At 46.9% G+C, this 19,068-nt stretch overlaps 1 protein-coding gene across 9 annotated transcripts in view; it reads left to right on the forward strand.

The window, feature by feature from the left end:
* CPEB3 (cytoplasmic polyadenylation element binding protein 3) overlaps positions 1–19,068 on the forward strand; it is a 1,233,156-nt gene that overhangs the window by 1,141,878 nt on the left and 72,210 nt on the right. For all 9 annotated transcript variants that reach the window (XM_086922496.1, XM_086922503.1, XM_086922495.1 and 6 more), the window contains one exon: positions 9,796–9,910. In XM_086922496.1, the coding sequence (XP_086778622.1) occupies positions 9,796–9,910 (115 nt within the window). The remainder of the gene's footprint in view (positions 1–9,795; positions 9,911–19,068) is intronic.

Consider the following 19,068-nt stretch of genomic DNA (forward strand, 5'->3'; position numbering starts at 1 on the left):
ACTCTATCCATCGCCCTCACTCTATCCATCGCCCTCACTCTATCCATCGCCCTCACTCTATCTATCGCCCTCACTCTATCTATCACCCTCACTCTATCTATCTATCACCCTCACTCTATCTATCTATCGCCCTCACTCTATCTATCTATCGCCCTCACTCTATCTATCGCCCTCACTCTATCTGTCTAGCTATCACACTCACTCTATCGCCATCGATCTATCACCCTCACTCTTTCTATCTAGCTCCCTTACTCTATCTATTGCCCTCACTCTATCGATCTATCACCCTCACTCTATCTATCTATCGCCCTCACTCAATCTATCTATCTATCGCCCTCATTCTATTTATCGCCCTCTCTCTATCGCCCTCACTCAATCTATCTATCTATCGCCCTCACTCTATTTATCGCCCTCTCTCTATCGCCCTCACTCTATCTATCTATTTGTCGCTTTCACTCTATCTATCGCCCTCACTCTATCTATCACCCTCACTCTATCTATCTATCGCCCTCACTCTATCTATCTATCGCCCTCACTCTATCTATCTATCGCCCTCACTCTATCTATCTATCGCCCTCACTCAATCTATCTATCTATCGCCCTCACTCAATCTATCTATCTATCGCCCTCACTCAATCTATCTATCGCCCTCACTCAATCTATCTATCTATCGCCCTCACTCAATCTATCTATCTATCGCCCTCACTCAATCCATCGCCTTCATTCTATTTATCGCCCTCTCTCTATCGCCCTCACTCAATCTATCTATCTATCGCCCTCACTCTATTTATCGCCCTCTCTCTATCGCCCTCACTCAATCTATCTATCTATCGCCCTCACTCTATTTATCGCCCTCTCTCTATCGCCCTCACTCTATCTATCGCCCTCTATCTATCTATCTATTGCCCTCTATCTATCCATCGCCCTCACTTTGTCTATCGCCCATCCTCTATCTATCGCCCTCACTCTATTGCCCCTCACTCTATCCATCTATCGCCCTCACTCTATCTATCTATCTATCTGTCTATCGCCCTCACTCTATCCATCGCCCTCACTCTATCCATCGCCCTCACTCTATCCATCGCCCTCACTCTATCCATCGCCCTCACTCTATCCATCGCCCTCACTCTATCCATCGCCCTCACTCTATCCATCGCCCTCACTCTATCCATCGCCCTCACTCTATCCATCGCCCTCACTCTATCTATCACCCTCACTCTATCTATCACCCTCACTCTATCTGTCTAGCTATCGCCCTCACTCTATCTATCGCCCTCACTCTATCTATCTATCGCCCTCACTCTATTGCCCCTCACTCTATCCATCTATCACCCTCACTCTATCTATCTAGCTCCCTTACTTTATCTATCCATTGCCCTCACTCTATCTATCACCCTCACTTTATCTATCGCCCTCACTCTATCTATCTATCGCCCTCACTCTATCTATCTATCGCCCTCACTCTATCTATCTATCGCCCTCACTCTATCTATCGCCCTCACTCTATCTATCGCCCTCACTCTATCTATTTGTCTAGCTATCGCCCTCACTCTATCTGTCTATCGCCATCACTCTATCTGTCTATCTATCACACTCACTCTATCTATCTGTCTATCTATCGCCCTCACTCTATCGCCCTCACTCTCTTTATCGCTCTCACTCTATCTATCCCCCTCACTCTATCTATCACCCTCACTCTATCTATCACCCTCACTCTATCTATCGCTCTTACTCTATCTATCGCCCTCACTCTATCTATCACCCTCACTCTATCTATCACCCTCACTCTATCTATCGCCCTCACTCAATCTATCGCCCTCACTCAATCTATCGCCCTCACTCAATCTATCGCCCTCACTCAATCTATCGCCCTCACTCAATCTATCGCCCTCACTCAATCTATCGCCCTCACTCAATCTATCTATCTATCTATCGCCCTCACTCAATCTATCTATCGCCCTCACTCTATTGCCCCTCACTCTATCCATCTACCGCCCTCACTCTATCCATCTATCGGCCTCACTCTATCTATCTATCGCCCTCACTCTATCTATCACCCTCACTATCTATCTATCGCCCTCACTCTATCTATCTATCGCCCTCTATCTATCGCCATCACTCTATCACCTTCTCTCTATCTATCTGGCTCCCTTGCTCTATCTATCGCCCTCACTCTATCTATCACCCTCACTCTATCTATCTATTGCCCTCACTCTATCTATCACTCTCACTCTATCTATCACCCTCTCTCTATCTAGCTCCCTTACTCTATCTATCCCCCTCACTCTATCGCCCTCACTCTATCTATCTGTCTAGCTATCGCCCTCACTTTATCTATCTGTCTAGCTATCGCCCTCACTCTATCTATCGATCACCGTCACTCTATATATCTATCTTTCTATCTGTCTATCGCCCTCACTCTATCTATCTATCTATCTATCTATCTATCTATCTATCTATCTATCTTCTATCTATCTATCTATCTATCTATCTATCTATCTATCTATCTATCTATCTATCTATCTATCTATCTATGTATCTATCTATCGCCCGCACTCTATATATCTATCTTTCTATCGGTCTATTGCCCTCTCTCTAGCTATCTAGCTATCGCCCTCACTCTAGCTATCTACCTATCGCCCTCACTCTATCTACCTATCGCCCTCACTCTATCTATCGCCCTCACTCTATCTATCGCCCTCACTCTATCTATCGCCCTCACACTATCTATCCATCGCCCTCTATCTATCTATCGCCCTCTATCTATCACCCTCTATCTATCTATCACCCTCTATCTATCTTTCGCCCTCTATCTATCTATTGCTCTGTCTCAATCTATCTATCTATCGCCCTCACTCTATCTATCGCCCTCACTCTATCTATCGCCTTCACTCTATCTATCTATAGCCCTCACTCTATCTATCTATAGCCCTCACTCTATCTATCTATCGCCCTCACTCTATCTATCGCCCTCACTCTATCTATCTATCGCCCTCACTCTATCTATCGCCCTCACTCTATCTATCTATCGCCCTCACTATCTATCTATCGCCCTCACTCTATCTATCTATCGCCCTCTATCTATCGCCATCACTCTATCACCTTCTCTCTATCTATCTGGCTCCCTTGCTCTATCTATCGCCCTCACTCTATCTATCACCCTCACTCTATCTATCTATTGCCCTCACTCTATCTATCACCCTCACTCTATCTATCACCCTCTCTCTATCTAGCTCCCTTACTCTATCTATCCCCCTCACTCTATCGCCCTCACTCTATCTATCTGTCTAGCTATCGCCCTCACTTTATCTATCTGTCTAGCTATCGCCCTCACTCTATCTATCGATCACCGTCACTCTATATATCTATCTTTCTATCTGTCTATCGCCCTCACTCTATCTATCTATCTATCTATCTATCTATCTATCTATCTATCTATGTATCTATCTATCGCCCGCACTCTATATATCTATCTTTCTATCGGTCTATTGCCCTCTCTCTAGCTATCTAGCTATCGCCCTCACTCTAGCTATCTACCTATCGCCCTCACTCTATCTACCTATCGCCCTCACTCTATCTATCGCCCTCACTCTATCTATCGCCCTCACTCTATCTATCGCCCTCACACTATCTATCCATCGCCCTCTATCTATCTATCGCCCTCTATCTATCACCCTCTATCTATCTATCACCCTCTATCTATCTTTCGCCCTCTATCTATCTATTGCTCTGTCTCAATCTATCTATCTATCGCCCTCACTCTATCTATCGCCCTCACTCTATCTATCGCCTTCACTCTATCTATCTATAGCCCTCACTCTATCTATCTATAGCCCTCACTCTATCTATCTATCGCCCTCACTCTATCTATCGCCCTCACTCTATCTATCTATCGCCCTCACTCTATCTATCTATCTATCTATCTATCTATCTATCTATCTATCGCCCTCACTCTGTCTATCTATCGCACTCACTCTGTCTATCTATCGCACTCACTCTATCTGTCTATCTATCGCACTCACTATCTGTCTATCTATCGCACTCACTCTTTCTTTCGCCATCACTCTATCTATTGATCGCCCTCACTCTATCAATCACCCTCACTCTATCTATCGCCCTCACTCTATATATCTATCTATCGGACTCTATCTTTTTATCGCCCTCTCTCTAGCTATCTACCTATCGCCCTCACTCTAGCTATCTACCTATCCACTTCACTCTATCTATCTATCTATCTATCTATCTATCTATCTATCGCCCTCACTCTATCTATCTGTCTATCTATCGCCCTCACTCTATCTATCTATCGCCCTCACTCTATCTATTGCCCTCACTCTATCTATCTATCTATCTATCTATCTATTTATCTATCGCCCTCACTCTATCTATCTGTCTATCTATCGCACTCACTCTTTCTTTCGCCATCACTCTATCTATCAATCGCCCTCACTCTATCTATCGCCATCACTCTATCTATCTATCTATCTATCTATCGATCACCCTATCTATCGGACTCTTATCTATCGCCCTCACTCTATCTATCGCCCTCCCTCTATCTATCTATCGCCCTCCCTCTATCTATCGCCCTCACTCTATCTATCGCATCCATCACCACAGCATCTCTCAGCACCACCACAGCATCACTCAGAGGCACCACAACATAACTATGCGCTACCACAGCGTCACTGAACGCCACAGCATCTTTCGTCGCCACCACAACATCACTCAGCGCCACCACAGCATCAATCTGTGCAACCATTCAACAACTGGTTCAAATATGTTCTCTGTGTTTCAAGCTTTATTAAAAATGTCACAAAAAGATGTTAATATTTCACTTCTGTTCTTGGATTTTCGTCACAATAAAATACACTAAACATAATCTTCACAAAAGTTATTTACAAAAGTTTAAGCTATGCCATTACAAATTACAATAACTTTTATTTAAGTATTATTTATTAAAAAAATGCAAAGCCATTGTTATTTGTAATATCAATACATCTAAGTCACGTAAATAGAACACATATTGCATCACAAATGCTATAGGTGTCACATTAGCGAAAGCTAAAACTATTGGCATTGTAAATGGCAAGCTAATAATTTCGCTATTTTCAAAACCAACACATAAATATAAAATGTGTCATTTACAATACTAATAGCTCAAACTTTCCTAATGCGAGACCTATTGCATTGCAAATGCTTGTTTTAATTATTGTTAACAGTGATCTTTGTGTAAGTAGGAACATTCTGTGGAAACATATGAAGCCATTATGCAATCATTATTTATTATGAAAGAGCATGTTCATGGAAAGGTCAAGAAAATAAAAAAATTGGATTAGTCATGTCAGCTTTGGGTCAGGCAGTGCCACTTAAGCTTTTCAGGCCTATTGAGTACATATAATGGCCTTGTTGGACAGGCCCCAGAAGGGGGCTCGCTCCCTCCCCGCATGACAGAGCCAGGACACCAACCCTCCAGAAGCCACCCACAGAAGCCACCCTCAACCCGTCCCGCACGGGACGCCTGCCCCCGAACAGCTCCATATCACCGGCCTGGGCATTCACCAGCACCATTGCCCGGGCCCAGCCGCCATCTTGGACACTGCACCACGAGGCCGCGTGGCCTCAGCTCGACCCTAACCCTGGGCCTGGCCAGGCCCCGACATCCCGGCACCACCATCCACCCAGGAGGTGAACGGACCACTTGGCAGGTCAATGGGAGAAAGAAGTGTCGATGGCTCTCCCCCGCCAGGTGCCGATCGCCCCCAGCCTCCCCGGGCGCTGGCTCCACCCCCCTGCTGGGTGTCTGGACTCCCTCATCCCGGACCTCCCGACCTCCAAGTGCGAGGGTCCGGACATCAAAGGGCGCCAGACCTATAACTGGGGCAGCTCCAGAGCAGGAAGAGAGTTGTATCCTGGAGTCGAGAGACACCGCGAAGAACTCATCCTTGACGGACTGCTGGCGCTGCCGCAGCCCTGCCTTGTGAACTGTCGTCCTGCCCGCTGGCGCTGCCGCGGCCCTCTGCAACCTCCATCCTCGTCGGGACCTGCTGGCGCTGCCGCGGCCCGTTGTAACTACCATCTTCGTCGGGACCTGCTGGCGCTGCCGCGGACCGCTGCCACCTTCGATCGTCTCGGGACCTGCTGGCGCTGCCGCGGCCCGTCCTCTTAGAACACAGAGCTCGAGGATTGTGAGCTACTCATCATCTCATCGCAACTGCCAGATTGGTAACAAGACTGTCCCGCTACCCCCTTTTTCCTTCCAAGAGACTTGAATCGAGGGACCCCTGAGTCCTGACCTCCTTGTACCATTCTACCGTACTTTAAGATTGCTTATAAAGAACGTTAAACCTTATCTTTGTGTGGTGTCCATCTGTGGGGGGGAAGTTACTCGTCTGTACGATCGCTGGAGACGGCCCTCACCGGAGGCCTCTCCCCTTGTCCTCGGCCGACCCTCCAGGTCCTGTCTAACAGGCCTACTGCAAATGTTTGCATTTAAATGCATTTCATTTTTAGTATAGTCACACGTTACTTCTGCACATTTATTATAAACTATCAATATTACTAAAAAGCTTCCCCAGTAGATTTAACACATAAGTGCTTTTGCAGTGTTTAAATCTATTTTTTTTTGTTTCTTCAGATAGGCGTATTATTGCCCATGGAGAAACTCCATGGGCAAGACTCAATGAAATTTGGTGGTGTTCCCTTCCCTATCTCAAAGGAAAAGAGTTCAACTGCTCTTTAAAGGAATATCTGTTTTCTGAATATAAAACTACCCACAGAGGTTTTTTGAATAAGCACACTTGTAAGGTGTCTTGTAGATTGTGTGTATTCACCACAGTTTGCAGGTGTTCTTACCCTGCAACCTCCCAACCATCCCATGGACATATTTGCCCATATTAACTTTTACTTAAAATTCCATCATGCAGGTGGCTTAAAAAGCAGACATAACTTTATTTGCAAGAGAAGCATGTTACCATTTCTGGTTCCGTCATCTGTGGCTTATTCCCACACCAAGAAGTTTTTAATGTGGCGTTTTGTTGTTGGCTAAAATAATAGCTCTTTAAAATGTATCACGTGTCTCAATACCTTAACTCTGTTGGTAGAGATAATGGCCAGAATGGGGAGCTTTCATCGCGAGCCAGGACAACCTGCATAATGGGGCTAGAATCAACTCCTGCTTTAATAAAATTGTAGAGGTGTAGCTTTGTTAGACATCACATAACTGTGTTCAACCCTTGATGTGGTGTTGGAACGATGGCTTTAACGATTTGCTGCTTTTCCGTAAAAAAAATTGAAATATTGTATTGATGACATTCCAATGACCTCATGACTTCTAAGTTATATTTACTATTGCTTGGGTTTTCTAGAACTTACATGAAACTATTGCACTGCACTTAATACTGTGTAGCTGCAGCATCACCCCTCGACTGCTTTGAATCGTTCACTGTGGATTTTGCCCTTTTTACCAGTCACATGATCATCATTCCTTGTTCCAAGATAGGTTAATTTATTTCGATTGTAAATGTTTCAATAATTACATAAAAAATAATGACTGTGGTTGTAACATTTCATAAAGTATGATGAAGAGTCAAAAAATACAATTTGTTAACTCTTTTATTCTTTGTTAATCTGTAGTTCAGAAAGTAAAATGTCTGAATTTCTCTAGTCCTGAGACGTTACTTTTGGGTACTCTGCACTAATCTTCATCTCAGATTACCAGAACAAATATGTCATCTACTCCTTTGTTGTTTGAGTATTACTTCAACTTTGAAAGTGTCTCTGGGTCTGTTTTTTACCTGAAGTTACAAAACTGTCAGTTACTGTTCATCCCGGTCCGGAATAAGTGGGTTCCACTAGCCTTCATGTCTCCAGAAAATGATAATGATGTTTCTGTGAGTCAGGACACTGTATAATGTTAGCATTGTTCTTTCTTTGTTTTGTTGGCCTACCTGAATTGTGTGCCATTGTAGTTGCCAGATAAGTCTCCTTCCTCCACAAATATTTCATTAACAATACCATAGATAAGATTTCCAGCTTTGTAAAAGTGGGGATCATTTTTCGCTTCAGTGACTTGTAATATTTAGTTCATATTTGTGGTTCATGGCCATCGTAACTGATATTTGTTCCTGGTTTATTATTGATATTTGTTCCTGGTTTATTATTCGTGCCTAACTGTAATTGTCATGTGGTTTTTGCGATATTTCGGATTGTGTGTTTTTGAATACAATATTCATTCATGCAATGATTTCCAATAGATTCTGTGAAAACATTTTGGTACTGAAATTATTAGATGTCCACTATGCAGATGGTTTGTGAGCTGTAATTCTTATTGGCCCCTTATGCACATATATTACTGTACTCCAAAGATTTTTTATTTTATAGGTAACAATACATTTCTAATCAGTTGTTTTGCTCATGAGAAAGCAATTAACATGTTTTATTCCAACTTTGTACTCTAATACAACAGGCATGCCACGGTGCAAGCATAATACCAAGAAAACAATTATTGACCAGCAGTCTGACTGTAGAAGCATATTTGTGTTTAAATATTGTACACAGAGAGCCAGCTTAACAAGAAAAGTCTACTTTACATATTTTGCAAAAGAAACAGCTTTTTGGGGCTTTGTAATGAAAAAAGCCAAAACATTTTCGCCAGTATGCAAAAGAGAAAAACACAACAAACCACTAAGGTGCAAAAAAGAAACAAGGCACACTGTTTTCCATAATCGATGGATAAAACATGCTTCACCCATTTACTGACAAAAATAAATATTTTGCCCGGCTAAATGTGCCACCACAAATTGCCTACCTTTTAAAATGCCCTCATGAACATGTCTGCATCATAACATGCAAAAACAACAGTTGATGGACAGAATGCAGAACAATGTCATACATTCACCCCAGTACAGAGATCTGGGCCTAAATCCATCGTTTTTTTGCACTCCACACCACCCCAGTTCAGACATGGCCATATGCAAATCAGCCTTGACCCTGTGCCTCATGGGAACAGTCCAGCCCGAACTGCCAAGCCATGTCTTTCCTGGACCGGAATCAAGCATCCTAGGACCGGTTTCTGGCTATCAGCCGTCTTCAGCCAGGATAGCTTGACTCCAGTGGTGTGGAGAGCATGGGACTCACGTCTGAGCATACCCATCCCACTCGGGGTGACAAATGCAAAAAAAAACAGTTGATGGACAGAATGCAGAACAATGTCATACATTCACCCCAGTACAGAGATCTGGGCCTAAATCCATTGTTTTTTTCCACTCCACACCACCCCAGTTCAGACATGGCCATATGCAAATCAGCCTTGACCCTGTGCCTCATGGGAACAGTCCAGCCCGAACTGCCAAGCCATGTCTTTCCTTTGTTCTGCATTCTGTCCATCAATTGTTGTGTATATATCATAACATGTTCATGGTGTGGGGACCAGGGAATAGAATGGTACACTGAAAATGGAGAAGCATAACCCCAATCCCTCCGTGCATGGCAGGGACCACATAGTTGATCAAGGATTGTTCAGTGGCCTGTCATGTTACCAGAAATCAACAGAACCCACAGTGTATTATCCTCCAAGATTTATGACTGAGTCCATCCAGGAAATACCCAAAAACATGCTGTTGTGTGCCGCTCTTCACCCAGGACAAATTCACCAGGACACTGAAGAAACTCTGACCTTTTATATAAGAGTACAAGAGTTCATATAGCCATTTATAATGCCTCCTAGCAAACTATCTCAGAGAGAAAGTAATAGGTTGCTTTATATTTGTGGAAAATGTTTTCTCTTTTGTCTTTCAGGTTCAAATTCGGCCGTGGAATTTAAGCGACAGTGACTTTGTCATGGATGGTTCACAGCCTCTTGATCCAAGGAAGACTATCTTTGTTGGTGGGGTGCCACGACCTCTACGAGCTGGTAAGTGGAAGCAGCAGACCTTTAAATTTGAGTGCTAAAGACTATCCTGTGTAGTGCCCTCATTTGACAACACCAATTAAAAGTCACTACATAGTTTTTTTTGTAAATTATCAGCTAGTGGTTGCAATTAATAGAGCGCGCAGATTACCCGGCTCAGATTACCATACTCACCTGGGCCCATAAACAACATATGATGAGATTGTAATCAGGTAACCTGGGCACTTACTCTAATCAGTGATTTATAATTTCCATTTAGGACCTATACCATTGACTTACCAATCCTTGATCATCGGTACCTAGAGTCCTAAGGGATCAAAGGTGTTAGAATAATAGGTAGAAAAAGAACATTTGCACTCATAAAAATAAACAACAACTCGGGAAAGGTTTAAACTGTTTATCTAAATATTTAAATTGTCATAATCCAAGCATTGAATAATAGAAAATTCTTGATTAGGAAAATAATGATTAGAATAAATTAATGCAGAGTTCTTATAAGGCAGTCTTTACGCATTTGACAAGAGGGTGGGAAGAGATATATGCAATATGCAAAACTTTTCTCAATCCGGGGGAACAAGATGGCGGGTTGAAGACGCCACAGAGCGGTAGCGCTGTTGGAAGCTCCCTACACCCCTATGCTTAGCGAAGGAAAATATTTTGAAAACTATGTGCCGAACTCCAGCTCAAGCTCTATTCCTGTAAAAGTATTTCAAACAATGCTATACTGATCGGGGGTAGATGAACGTGAACAAAATTGGAAAAAGCGAGCATCAAGCGATAATCACTTACTCCTCCCCCTCTGGTTGCTGAATGCTGCGGTTTTACAGATGTCGGCACGGTTGGCGGCTGTTGGCTGTTCGACTCCCGAAGACACTACAGTTGGTCAGATCGTGGTTCGTCTGGTTTGGTCTTGCGCCGCCACGGTTCTCAATTGCTCCGAGTGCTCTGAGTGTTCCTACAGCTGGAGAGGTGCGGACTCGCTCGGTAATGCTCAATATGGCACCAAAAAATGTTCCGAGATCAACCCGGGCTGGAGAGCCCTCTTCGAAAATGGATCCAGGCAAAGGGGGGGGTGGTTAAGAGCATGGCATTGCGTCTATCAGGCACTAGCCCTACTGAAGGGGAATTTTGTAAAGATTGTTCTTTAACGGCCGGTCGCAATATACCCCCACCCGTTCTACCTGCAGCTTCTCTATCACAAGCAGGTTTTAAACTAATCTCACCAGTTGAGGCTAAATCTCGTTCGGAATACAGCTGTGCTTTAACAACAACAACAGGTCCTGTCTTGGGGGCTATTATGCCCATAACTTCAACTACAGCTGCAGATAATATAACTAACATAATCGACAAGCCGGCTCTAGCTGTTCCAGACGACCTAGAGGCCAATCTCTCCCCCTTCAATTTGATCTTAAAGACTTTAACTGACTATCGACAGGAAGCACAGCAGCACTTAATATGCCGAAATACCACCATATCTCTAGCAGCATCAAGGAGCTTCACTGGCTTCCGGTCAAGCAGTGCATTGAGGTCAAGGTTCTATGCCTGGTGCACAAAGCTCTGTATGCTGGAGAGTCTTTGGACCTATAGAAACATTTCCAGTGGCACTCCCCTCTGCAGAATCTTAGATCTGCCAATAAAGGTCTAGTTCAGGTCCCCAAATTCTATAATGCTAGATGAGAAGGTAGATGCCTCTCCTATCGAGTGTCGAAGCTCTGGAATCAGTTGCCGGTCAGCATCAGACTTTAACCTACCAAACCTCTGTTTAGGAAAATGCTTTAGACCTGCCTTTTCCGTGAAAGTGAAGATAGGAGCTCCATGTATGCTAGTTTCTTTGGCATGATTACCACTCACAGTATTGTACCTAAAAATGATAACTCTGCAGTCTCCTAGCCACTATGATTGAGTTTGCACTAGTCCACAGTCTGTTGAGGACTCCTGATATTTACTTCCTATGTGGCCAGTTTTTGTGTGACTTGACAGCACAGCGATCGGCCGACCTATTGTTACCAGTTCTTTAAAATACACATAGTGTGGGCTTTGGCTCTAACAAGTGGACTGTCACTCTCTCACCTCATCGTGTTGGTTGTTTTATATATCGTTACACCTTCTAAAGGCTGCATGCATTACAATGCATGTGGTACTATTTTAAATCTTAAAAATGTACTCCTTGAGTACACATTCATTTCCTTATCTGATACATGTATTTTGAACAGTTCAAAATAAAAATTTCCAGACTGCTGTTCAAGATGTTACCACCATTTCTTCTCCTCCACTACCGTCATCAGTAGCAATACCACGACAATAGCGGTTGTACATGCTTTACTTAATAGTAAGGCTCCTGCTAGATGCTACAACCTTTTGATTTTTAAAGCCTTCATTTTTAGGTCAAGCCTGGGCAGCACATGCGCTGCTTTGCGTGGCATGCTGTAATCTAGGCTATGGCTTGAAGCACCTCTCATCTTTTACATTCGTTCCTGACCCTGCACTGCCTGCTTTTGTTTGTCCTGACTGCTTTATTGGTCCCGCCATTTGATGTTTCGGACACAGCCAAAGCTTTCTTATCTTCTTTATGGGGCCAACAGTTGGCCCCATAAAGAAGATAAGAAAGCTTTTACGCCAGCAGGAAGTCAGGCGCTTGTTCCGAGCGCTTTTTAGGTCGAGGTAATATCCGGTCTGCCGAAGGCAGACCAGAAGTCCGAGATTTATTGTCAGTAAGAGGGCTGCTTTATCCCTCACTCTTTTTGGCTCTCCCTCCATTGGCTGGCTTCCTAAACGGAGGCCAGCCATTGGAGGAGAGAGCTGTCCCTCCGAATAGGCTCTGTCTTTTTCGGATTTGGGGGCGTAGGTTTTGCTGTTCTTTAGACAGTGACGTCGTCCGTCACTCAGGACAGCAAAACCACGCCCCCGAATCCGAAATTTTCGGCCGACATTTTGTTTTAGTGAGCGCGAGCTTGGGGCGTCTGTTGTTCCCACTGCTTGTTTCCTACTCCTGTGCGAAACCTCTGCCTCACCATCTCAGTCTAGCTCCCTTCCTCTCAATCGATGATTTTTCGTCTATTACCATCATTTGCTTCCCCTCTTCCCCCCTCGTTGCGGTCGTCCCTCCACCATCGCGCTCTGTGCTGCTTGCATGCCTCTCTTCTACAGCAGCTGTTGTTGTTGCTAGCCCGTCACGGGAACTCTCTCTTCCTGCATATACCCAGACCCAGAGGCAAGAGTATATGCGCGGCATACAGCCGCAGAGAAGTGTAGCTGCTGCCTGGGGAGGGTGGAATGCTAGGGCGGCGATGCCGGGACCCAGGGGCAAGAGTATCTGCGCGGCGTACAGCCGCAGAGAAGTGTAGCTGCTGCCTGGGGAGGGTGGAATACTAGGGCGGCGATGCCAGGACCCAGGGGCAAGAGTATCTGCGCGGCGTACAGCCGCAGAGAAGTGTAGCTGCTGTCTGGGGAGGGTGGAATTCTAGGGCGGCAATGCCGGGACCCAGAGGCAAGAGTATCTGCGTGGCGTACAGCAGCAGAGAAGTGTAGCTGCTGCCTGGGGAGGGTGGAATGCTAGGGCGGCGATGCGGGGACCCAGGGGCGTAGGAGCCTAAACAGCGGGGTCAGGACCAGTAACCCTGTTATTCCGAAACACCTTGTTTCGTTCGCGAACCTCACCTGCGGCGGCCATTGCAGAGCCAATCATTGTGTCCATGGACAGAGCGCCGACAGCAAGAGGGACAAAGGAGCCGAGTGCAAGGTGAGACAGGGCAGAAACATGTATGTGTGGGCAATGTCAGCGTGCATTCACCAGTCGCCTTATGTGCATTATTAATTTCAGTGTTTATCCATTTCAGTCTGGGTAATAATGAATGCTTTACGCGCTCCTCGGTTTGCAACAATTTGATCATATGCTAATCTCCCCTGATGTGGAGCAGGGAGGTATTGTGCATATGCCTCGACGTGCAATTTTCTGCCCCTCTGTGTAGTAAAGGAGTCATGTGTTCAAGGGCTGCAACGGGCAGAGGTGCACTCGTAGGCAAACCCACGTTGCAGCACTGCATCATATGCACGACCCCCTCCCAGTGTGCAGCACTGGTCATTTTGGCATCCTTGTGCACCCTCTAACCCTGTATGCGCAGCCTTCCTGCAGCACCAGACTCGCATGGTACTGACTCTTCAGTTTGCAGCAGTGGACATGCATAAATGAGCATCACTGCGCACGCTGTGGCAGTGATTTCATTTTCTTGCATTGTTCCGTGGTTGAGTTTTCAGTCTGCAGCAATGGGATCATGCCTGCGACTCTCTCTCTGCAGCAGTTGGATTGTGTGCGCGCAATCGGCCATCCAGCAGTACAATAGCGCTTGTGACCCTGAGAGGAACTACAGTCACGTAGATGGCCCTCTTTGTGCAGCAGTGGCGATGTATGCACGGCAGCGTTGTGGTGTTGTGTGTTCGCTCGCGTGAGTGCACAGCAAACGAATCGCAAGTATATGACTACGTTTCTGCAATATTATTACATCTTTTTGGTCCTCAGTTCTGATGCCTGCATTTTTATGGCATAGCCCTGCAATCATCCCGTGCATGAGGGTGTGCGCAAACACAATGAGTGTGTATGCAGCATGTGCATTGTGTATGCGTGAGCCTCCGTGTCTGGGAATTGAAATCCTCATCTGTGTTCAGACGGCAGCTGTTGCTTGTGCACGAACCCGTGTGTGTTCCTGATCATCGATGTGTAATGAACCGAAATATGAACTTGAACCTCCTGTGTAATACAGCAGACACCGTGTGTTCATAGACATCCATGTTCATCACTGCAGTCAGTCGCATATGCCGCTCCAGTTTAACGGTGCACCCGTGCACGACTTGTTGGGCACTGCTCGTTACTGTACTCTGCAGATACTCAAGGGGCTTGACCTCCAATCATCGGCGCAAAAATACAGTAGTGAGAGTTTTTTAAATTTAAATTACATAACTGCCCGCGTTATCATTTGTATTCGAGCCCACTGTGCTTTATGCTCTCATACGTGTCTGGGCGTGTTTATAAAATATATTAACTCGTGAATGTGTGGCAACTTCCGCTGCACAAACATATTATACAGGGTGTAGATAAAGACCCTTTTATAGGTGAGCACTTAAAGCTTGTACTTTTTTTGTTCTTTGGAAAGTGCTGCAAAAATGCTGCAGCGCAGCGTATACCCTGATAAAGGGCAGGCTCTGTTACATTGCCCATCACTGCAGAAAGGTGGTGGAGCGCAAGCCCCTGCTTCTGCCAAAACTTGTACAGACCACACGTAGTGTACACTGCGCACTTCCACCCCGGCCACCACAGATCTAACAGACTCACCCTGAAACTCCGCCCCTCCCTTTTTTTTTTTTTTACACACCTCGTGTTCCTGACCCCCCATCCTCTTTTGCCTCCAGTGAGCCTCCCGCGGCCTTGGAAAAGTCCCCTTTAACGGCCTCCCCTTTAAGCTTAATCCTCCTGCACCTCCCTCCACCCCCAAGCGACCCTTGCCTAGGCAACCTTTGGACTTGTGTTTGAGTGTCTGCCTTTTATTGCGGTATTATACCTCTACTTGTACTTTTCCGCTCCTTTGTAACCTGCACACATGCCACCTTTCCTCCCGTAATGTACAGTTCGCTGCCTCTTGTATTTTGTTCGGTCCCCATTGACACTTTTGTCTCATGTAATCTAACGTTTATTCGAGAAAATTATTCCACCTTCCACCTTTCCGCCTTGACCCCTACCTCCCCCCGCTCGCGGCGCCGGCAAATTTCCGTCCGGTGATACCCATGCCCCCTTTCACCTCCACCGCCCATGCCAACCCCAACGTCCCGCGCACGACGGCACTCTTAAGTCGAACCCCTCCCTCCATTTTACCAACTGCACACACCTATATATTAGGGCCTAGCTGCCGCCGCCACCGCCCCTCCACGTTGTCCCCATGTCCAACCCCCCCCCCCCGTCACCCGCCATGGGCTCACACTCCACACCACGAGCATGCCTAAAGCCCCTAACCATGGACTCAGTCGCCACCTCCGTGCCAAGTGGTGCTTACCCGCGCACCATCATACAACTGGAACCAATAATCACTCGAACAACCTGAACGGGGAAAGGTGGACCATAATTCACCTGTCACAAGCACCATGCCCTCAGCCATGTAAAACTCGCCTAAGTGCTACAGCCCACAGCTGCCTCCAAGCACCTGTGAGCAAATTAATCCCGCCATTATAATCACTGTCGCCACTTTGTCCTGAAAACAGGCGTATCCCTGCTCAGTCGACTGTTGCCCTTTACTCTTCGCACGGATGTAGTCTAACTCCCTACCAATCCATCCTGCTCTCCAGTTCTTTGTCCGACCGGGCGTCACTCGCTCCGGCCGCGCCCCACTGTGCCCCCTGCCTAGCTACTCCTGTCACCCCGCCCCCCCTTCAAATCTAGCTATTACCGAATGACACCGATGAGAGGGATTTAAATAATTTTGATGTATCACAGGGCGGGCTTACTTCTCGTGTCCTGTGGCCTCTGTTCTGCAGACCCAAGTGTTCCTTTCAGAATATAAATCTCATAACACCGGCGCCGACCAGTTGTAGTCTGAATCCAGGAGGTACTGTGGACTCGAACCTCAGAACCCAGTACCCTACAATTAGATTCAATAATTCAATGTCCAACTGCTACATGTATATTAAGGTCTAATGCCCCCACAACTAAATACTACAAACGGCATTGAAAGTATGTACTCAATTAAAGGGGGTAAAAACATCTGGATCTCCCCGAAAGGGCTTCACAAGAATTACCAGGGTGCCATTAGCTGCCAGAAAGGTGACTAAACTCAATAAACCGGTCAGTTTCAGTAATCTGCACGTTTCCGTGACACAAAATACCTGCATACCTGTCCCCTCGCTGTGCTTGCTCTCCTGCCCCTTGGCTGTGCTTGCTCTCCTGCCCCTTGGCTGTGCTTGCTCTCCTGCCCCCTGGCTGTGTTTGCTCTCCTGCCCCCTGGCCCCCTGGCTGTGTTTGCTCTCCTGCCCCCTGGCTGTGTTTGCTCTCCTGCCCCCTGGCTGTGTTTGCTCTCCTGCCCCCTGGCTGTGTTTGCTCTCCTGCCCCCTGGCTGTGCATGCTTCCCTGCCCCCTGGCTGTGCATGCTTCCCTGCCCCCTGGCTGTGCTTGCTCTCCTGGCTGTGCTTGCTCCCCTGCCCGTGCTTGCTCCCCTGCCCCCTGGCTGTGCTTGCTCCCCTGCCCCCTGGTTCTCATGCCCCCTGGCTGTGCTTGCTTCCCTGCCCCCTGGCTGTGCTTGCTTCCCTGCCCCCTGGCTGTGCTTGCTTCCCTGCCTCCTGGCTGTGCTTGCTTCCTTGCCCCCTGGCTGTGCTTGCTTCCTTGCCCCCTGGCTGTGCTTGCTTCCTTGCCCCCTGGCTGTGCTTGCTTCCCTGTCCCCTGGCTGTGCTGGCTCTGAGTGGGTGTGTGGCTCTGGGTGTGTGTGTGTGTGTGGGGCTCTGTGTGTGTGGGGCTCTGTGTGTGTGTGTGTGTGTGTGGGGGGGGCTCTGTGTGTGTGTGTGTGTGGGGCTCTGTGTGTGTGTGTGTGGGGCTCTGGGTGTGTGTGGCTCTGGGGGTGTGTGTGTGTGTGTGTGGGGCTCTGGGTGTGTGTGGCTCTGTATGTGTGTGGGTGGCTTTGTGTGTGTGGCTCTGGGTGGCTGTAAATGCAATAGGTCATGCATTTGCAAGCTATTAAACTATTGGCATTGTAAATGACAATGCCATTTATTTAACGATTAAGCTATTGGCAATGTAAATGACAATGCCATTTATGATTTAAAAAAAAAAGAAAAAAGTCATGAGCAATGCCAATAGCTCTACCTTTAATAATGGCGAGACCATTGCATTGTAAATGCTTGTTATGCCTGGGATTATTTTCTTTCTGATCGCTGTAATTTATGTGCGTTTTCGTGTTTGGGACTGATCAATCGCAGCATCCACCCTGGGGGAGGCTGTGCGGTCGGGAACCCCCCTCTCCGTCGCACATGAGGAACAACACCCGGGACCGCTGGATAGTTTGAGGCTGGCGGACTGCCCCGACCCCCTCCCGCAGGTAAGGCCGGGGGAAGTGGCACCGGGGGCCCTGTCTGTGGTCGGCGGGATTAGAGCAGCCCGGGTCAGGGGCAGGATACATTGGATACTTTACAGGGCACATGTGGCAGTACTGCGTTTTACCATGTTACTATGGTATGTTATACGTTGTAACTTTAGATGCATTTGTGATGTCAGTATTTGCATGCTTACTGGAAGAATGTTTCATTTTAATACACATTTTATATCATGGATGTCATTCGATGCCTTCCATATAGCATTAACCCCAATGTGCCGCGTGCACTCGGTAAAATGCTCATGAAAACTTATGACATACCAGCCTGCACGTGCTCTCACCCTCTGTGCACATATCAATGGAGTGCAGCACTACGCTCACTTCACAATACTCACGCTGTGCCGTTTGCAGCACACATTATGGCGCTCAGTCGCCTTGTGCGTTCCTCAGCTTTCCACACTCCCTGCCCTCCCCATCAGGGCCTTGCCCGCTACACCCCTCCAACTGTTCCAAACCCCAGCCAGGTTTGCCATCTTGTGTCTCTGCGTCCCTTGGTGCGCGTGCAAGGTGCATTTCCGTCGTGTGCGTGAACGCAGGGCCCACCCTGACACCAGATGCCTGCTCTGATTTTCCAAGTGCTACATTGCAGGATTATTCGCCATAGACACCCTTCTCTCGGCTCTGTCGGCACACGACCCCCCTGATCGCAGCACGCCTAGCCAGATTACATATCCTGGGTTATTTATTTGAGGGTGGGGCTAGTAATATGTCTTAAGCGGAATTCTGGCAGTACTGGCCACCTTCTGCTGTAGTGTAAAGCGGGGGAAGGGTAAAAGAGCGGGCAGGCTCCCTGTTGTATGTCAGCATCATTGGTGGGGTTAGAGGCACTGTGTGTATCACCCACCGCTGGTCGATGTCCCCCATAAGAGGGAATGCCCTACGAAACCCAGCGCTGTGCAGTGTTCCTGGCAGGCGGGATTGCCCCTACTGCTCCCATTGATGGCTGCTGTCACCGCTCTGGTTTATTTCACCGCTCTTGCTGCTGTCAGTTCTCTTGCTGCTGGGAGGAGATCTATCTCCCGGATTTTGCGGATTTTG

This window comes from Lissotriton vulgaris, chromosome 5, assembly GCF_964263255.1.
Source record: "Lissotriton vulgaris chromosome 5, aLisVul1.2, whole genome shotgun sequence".
NCBI classification, from domain to species: Eukaryota; Metazoa; Chordata; class Amphibia; order Caudata; family Salamandridae; genus Lissotriton; species Lissotriton vulgaris.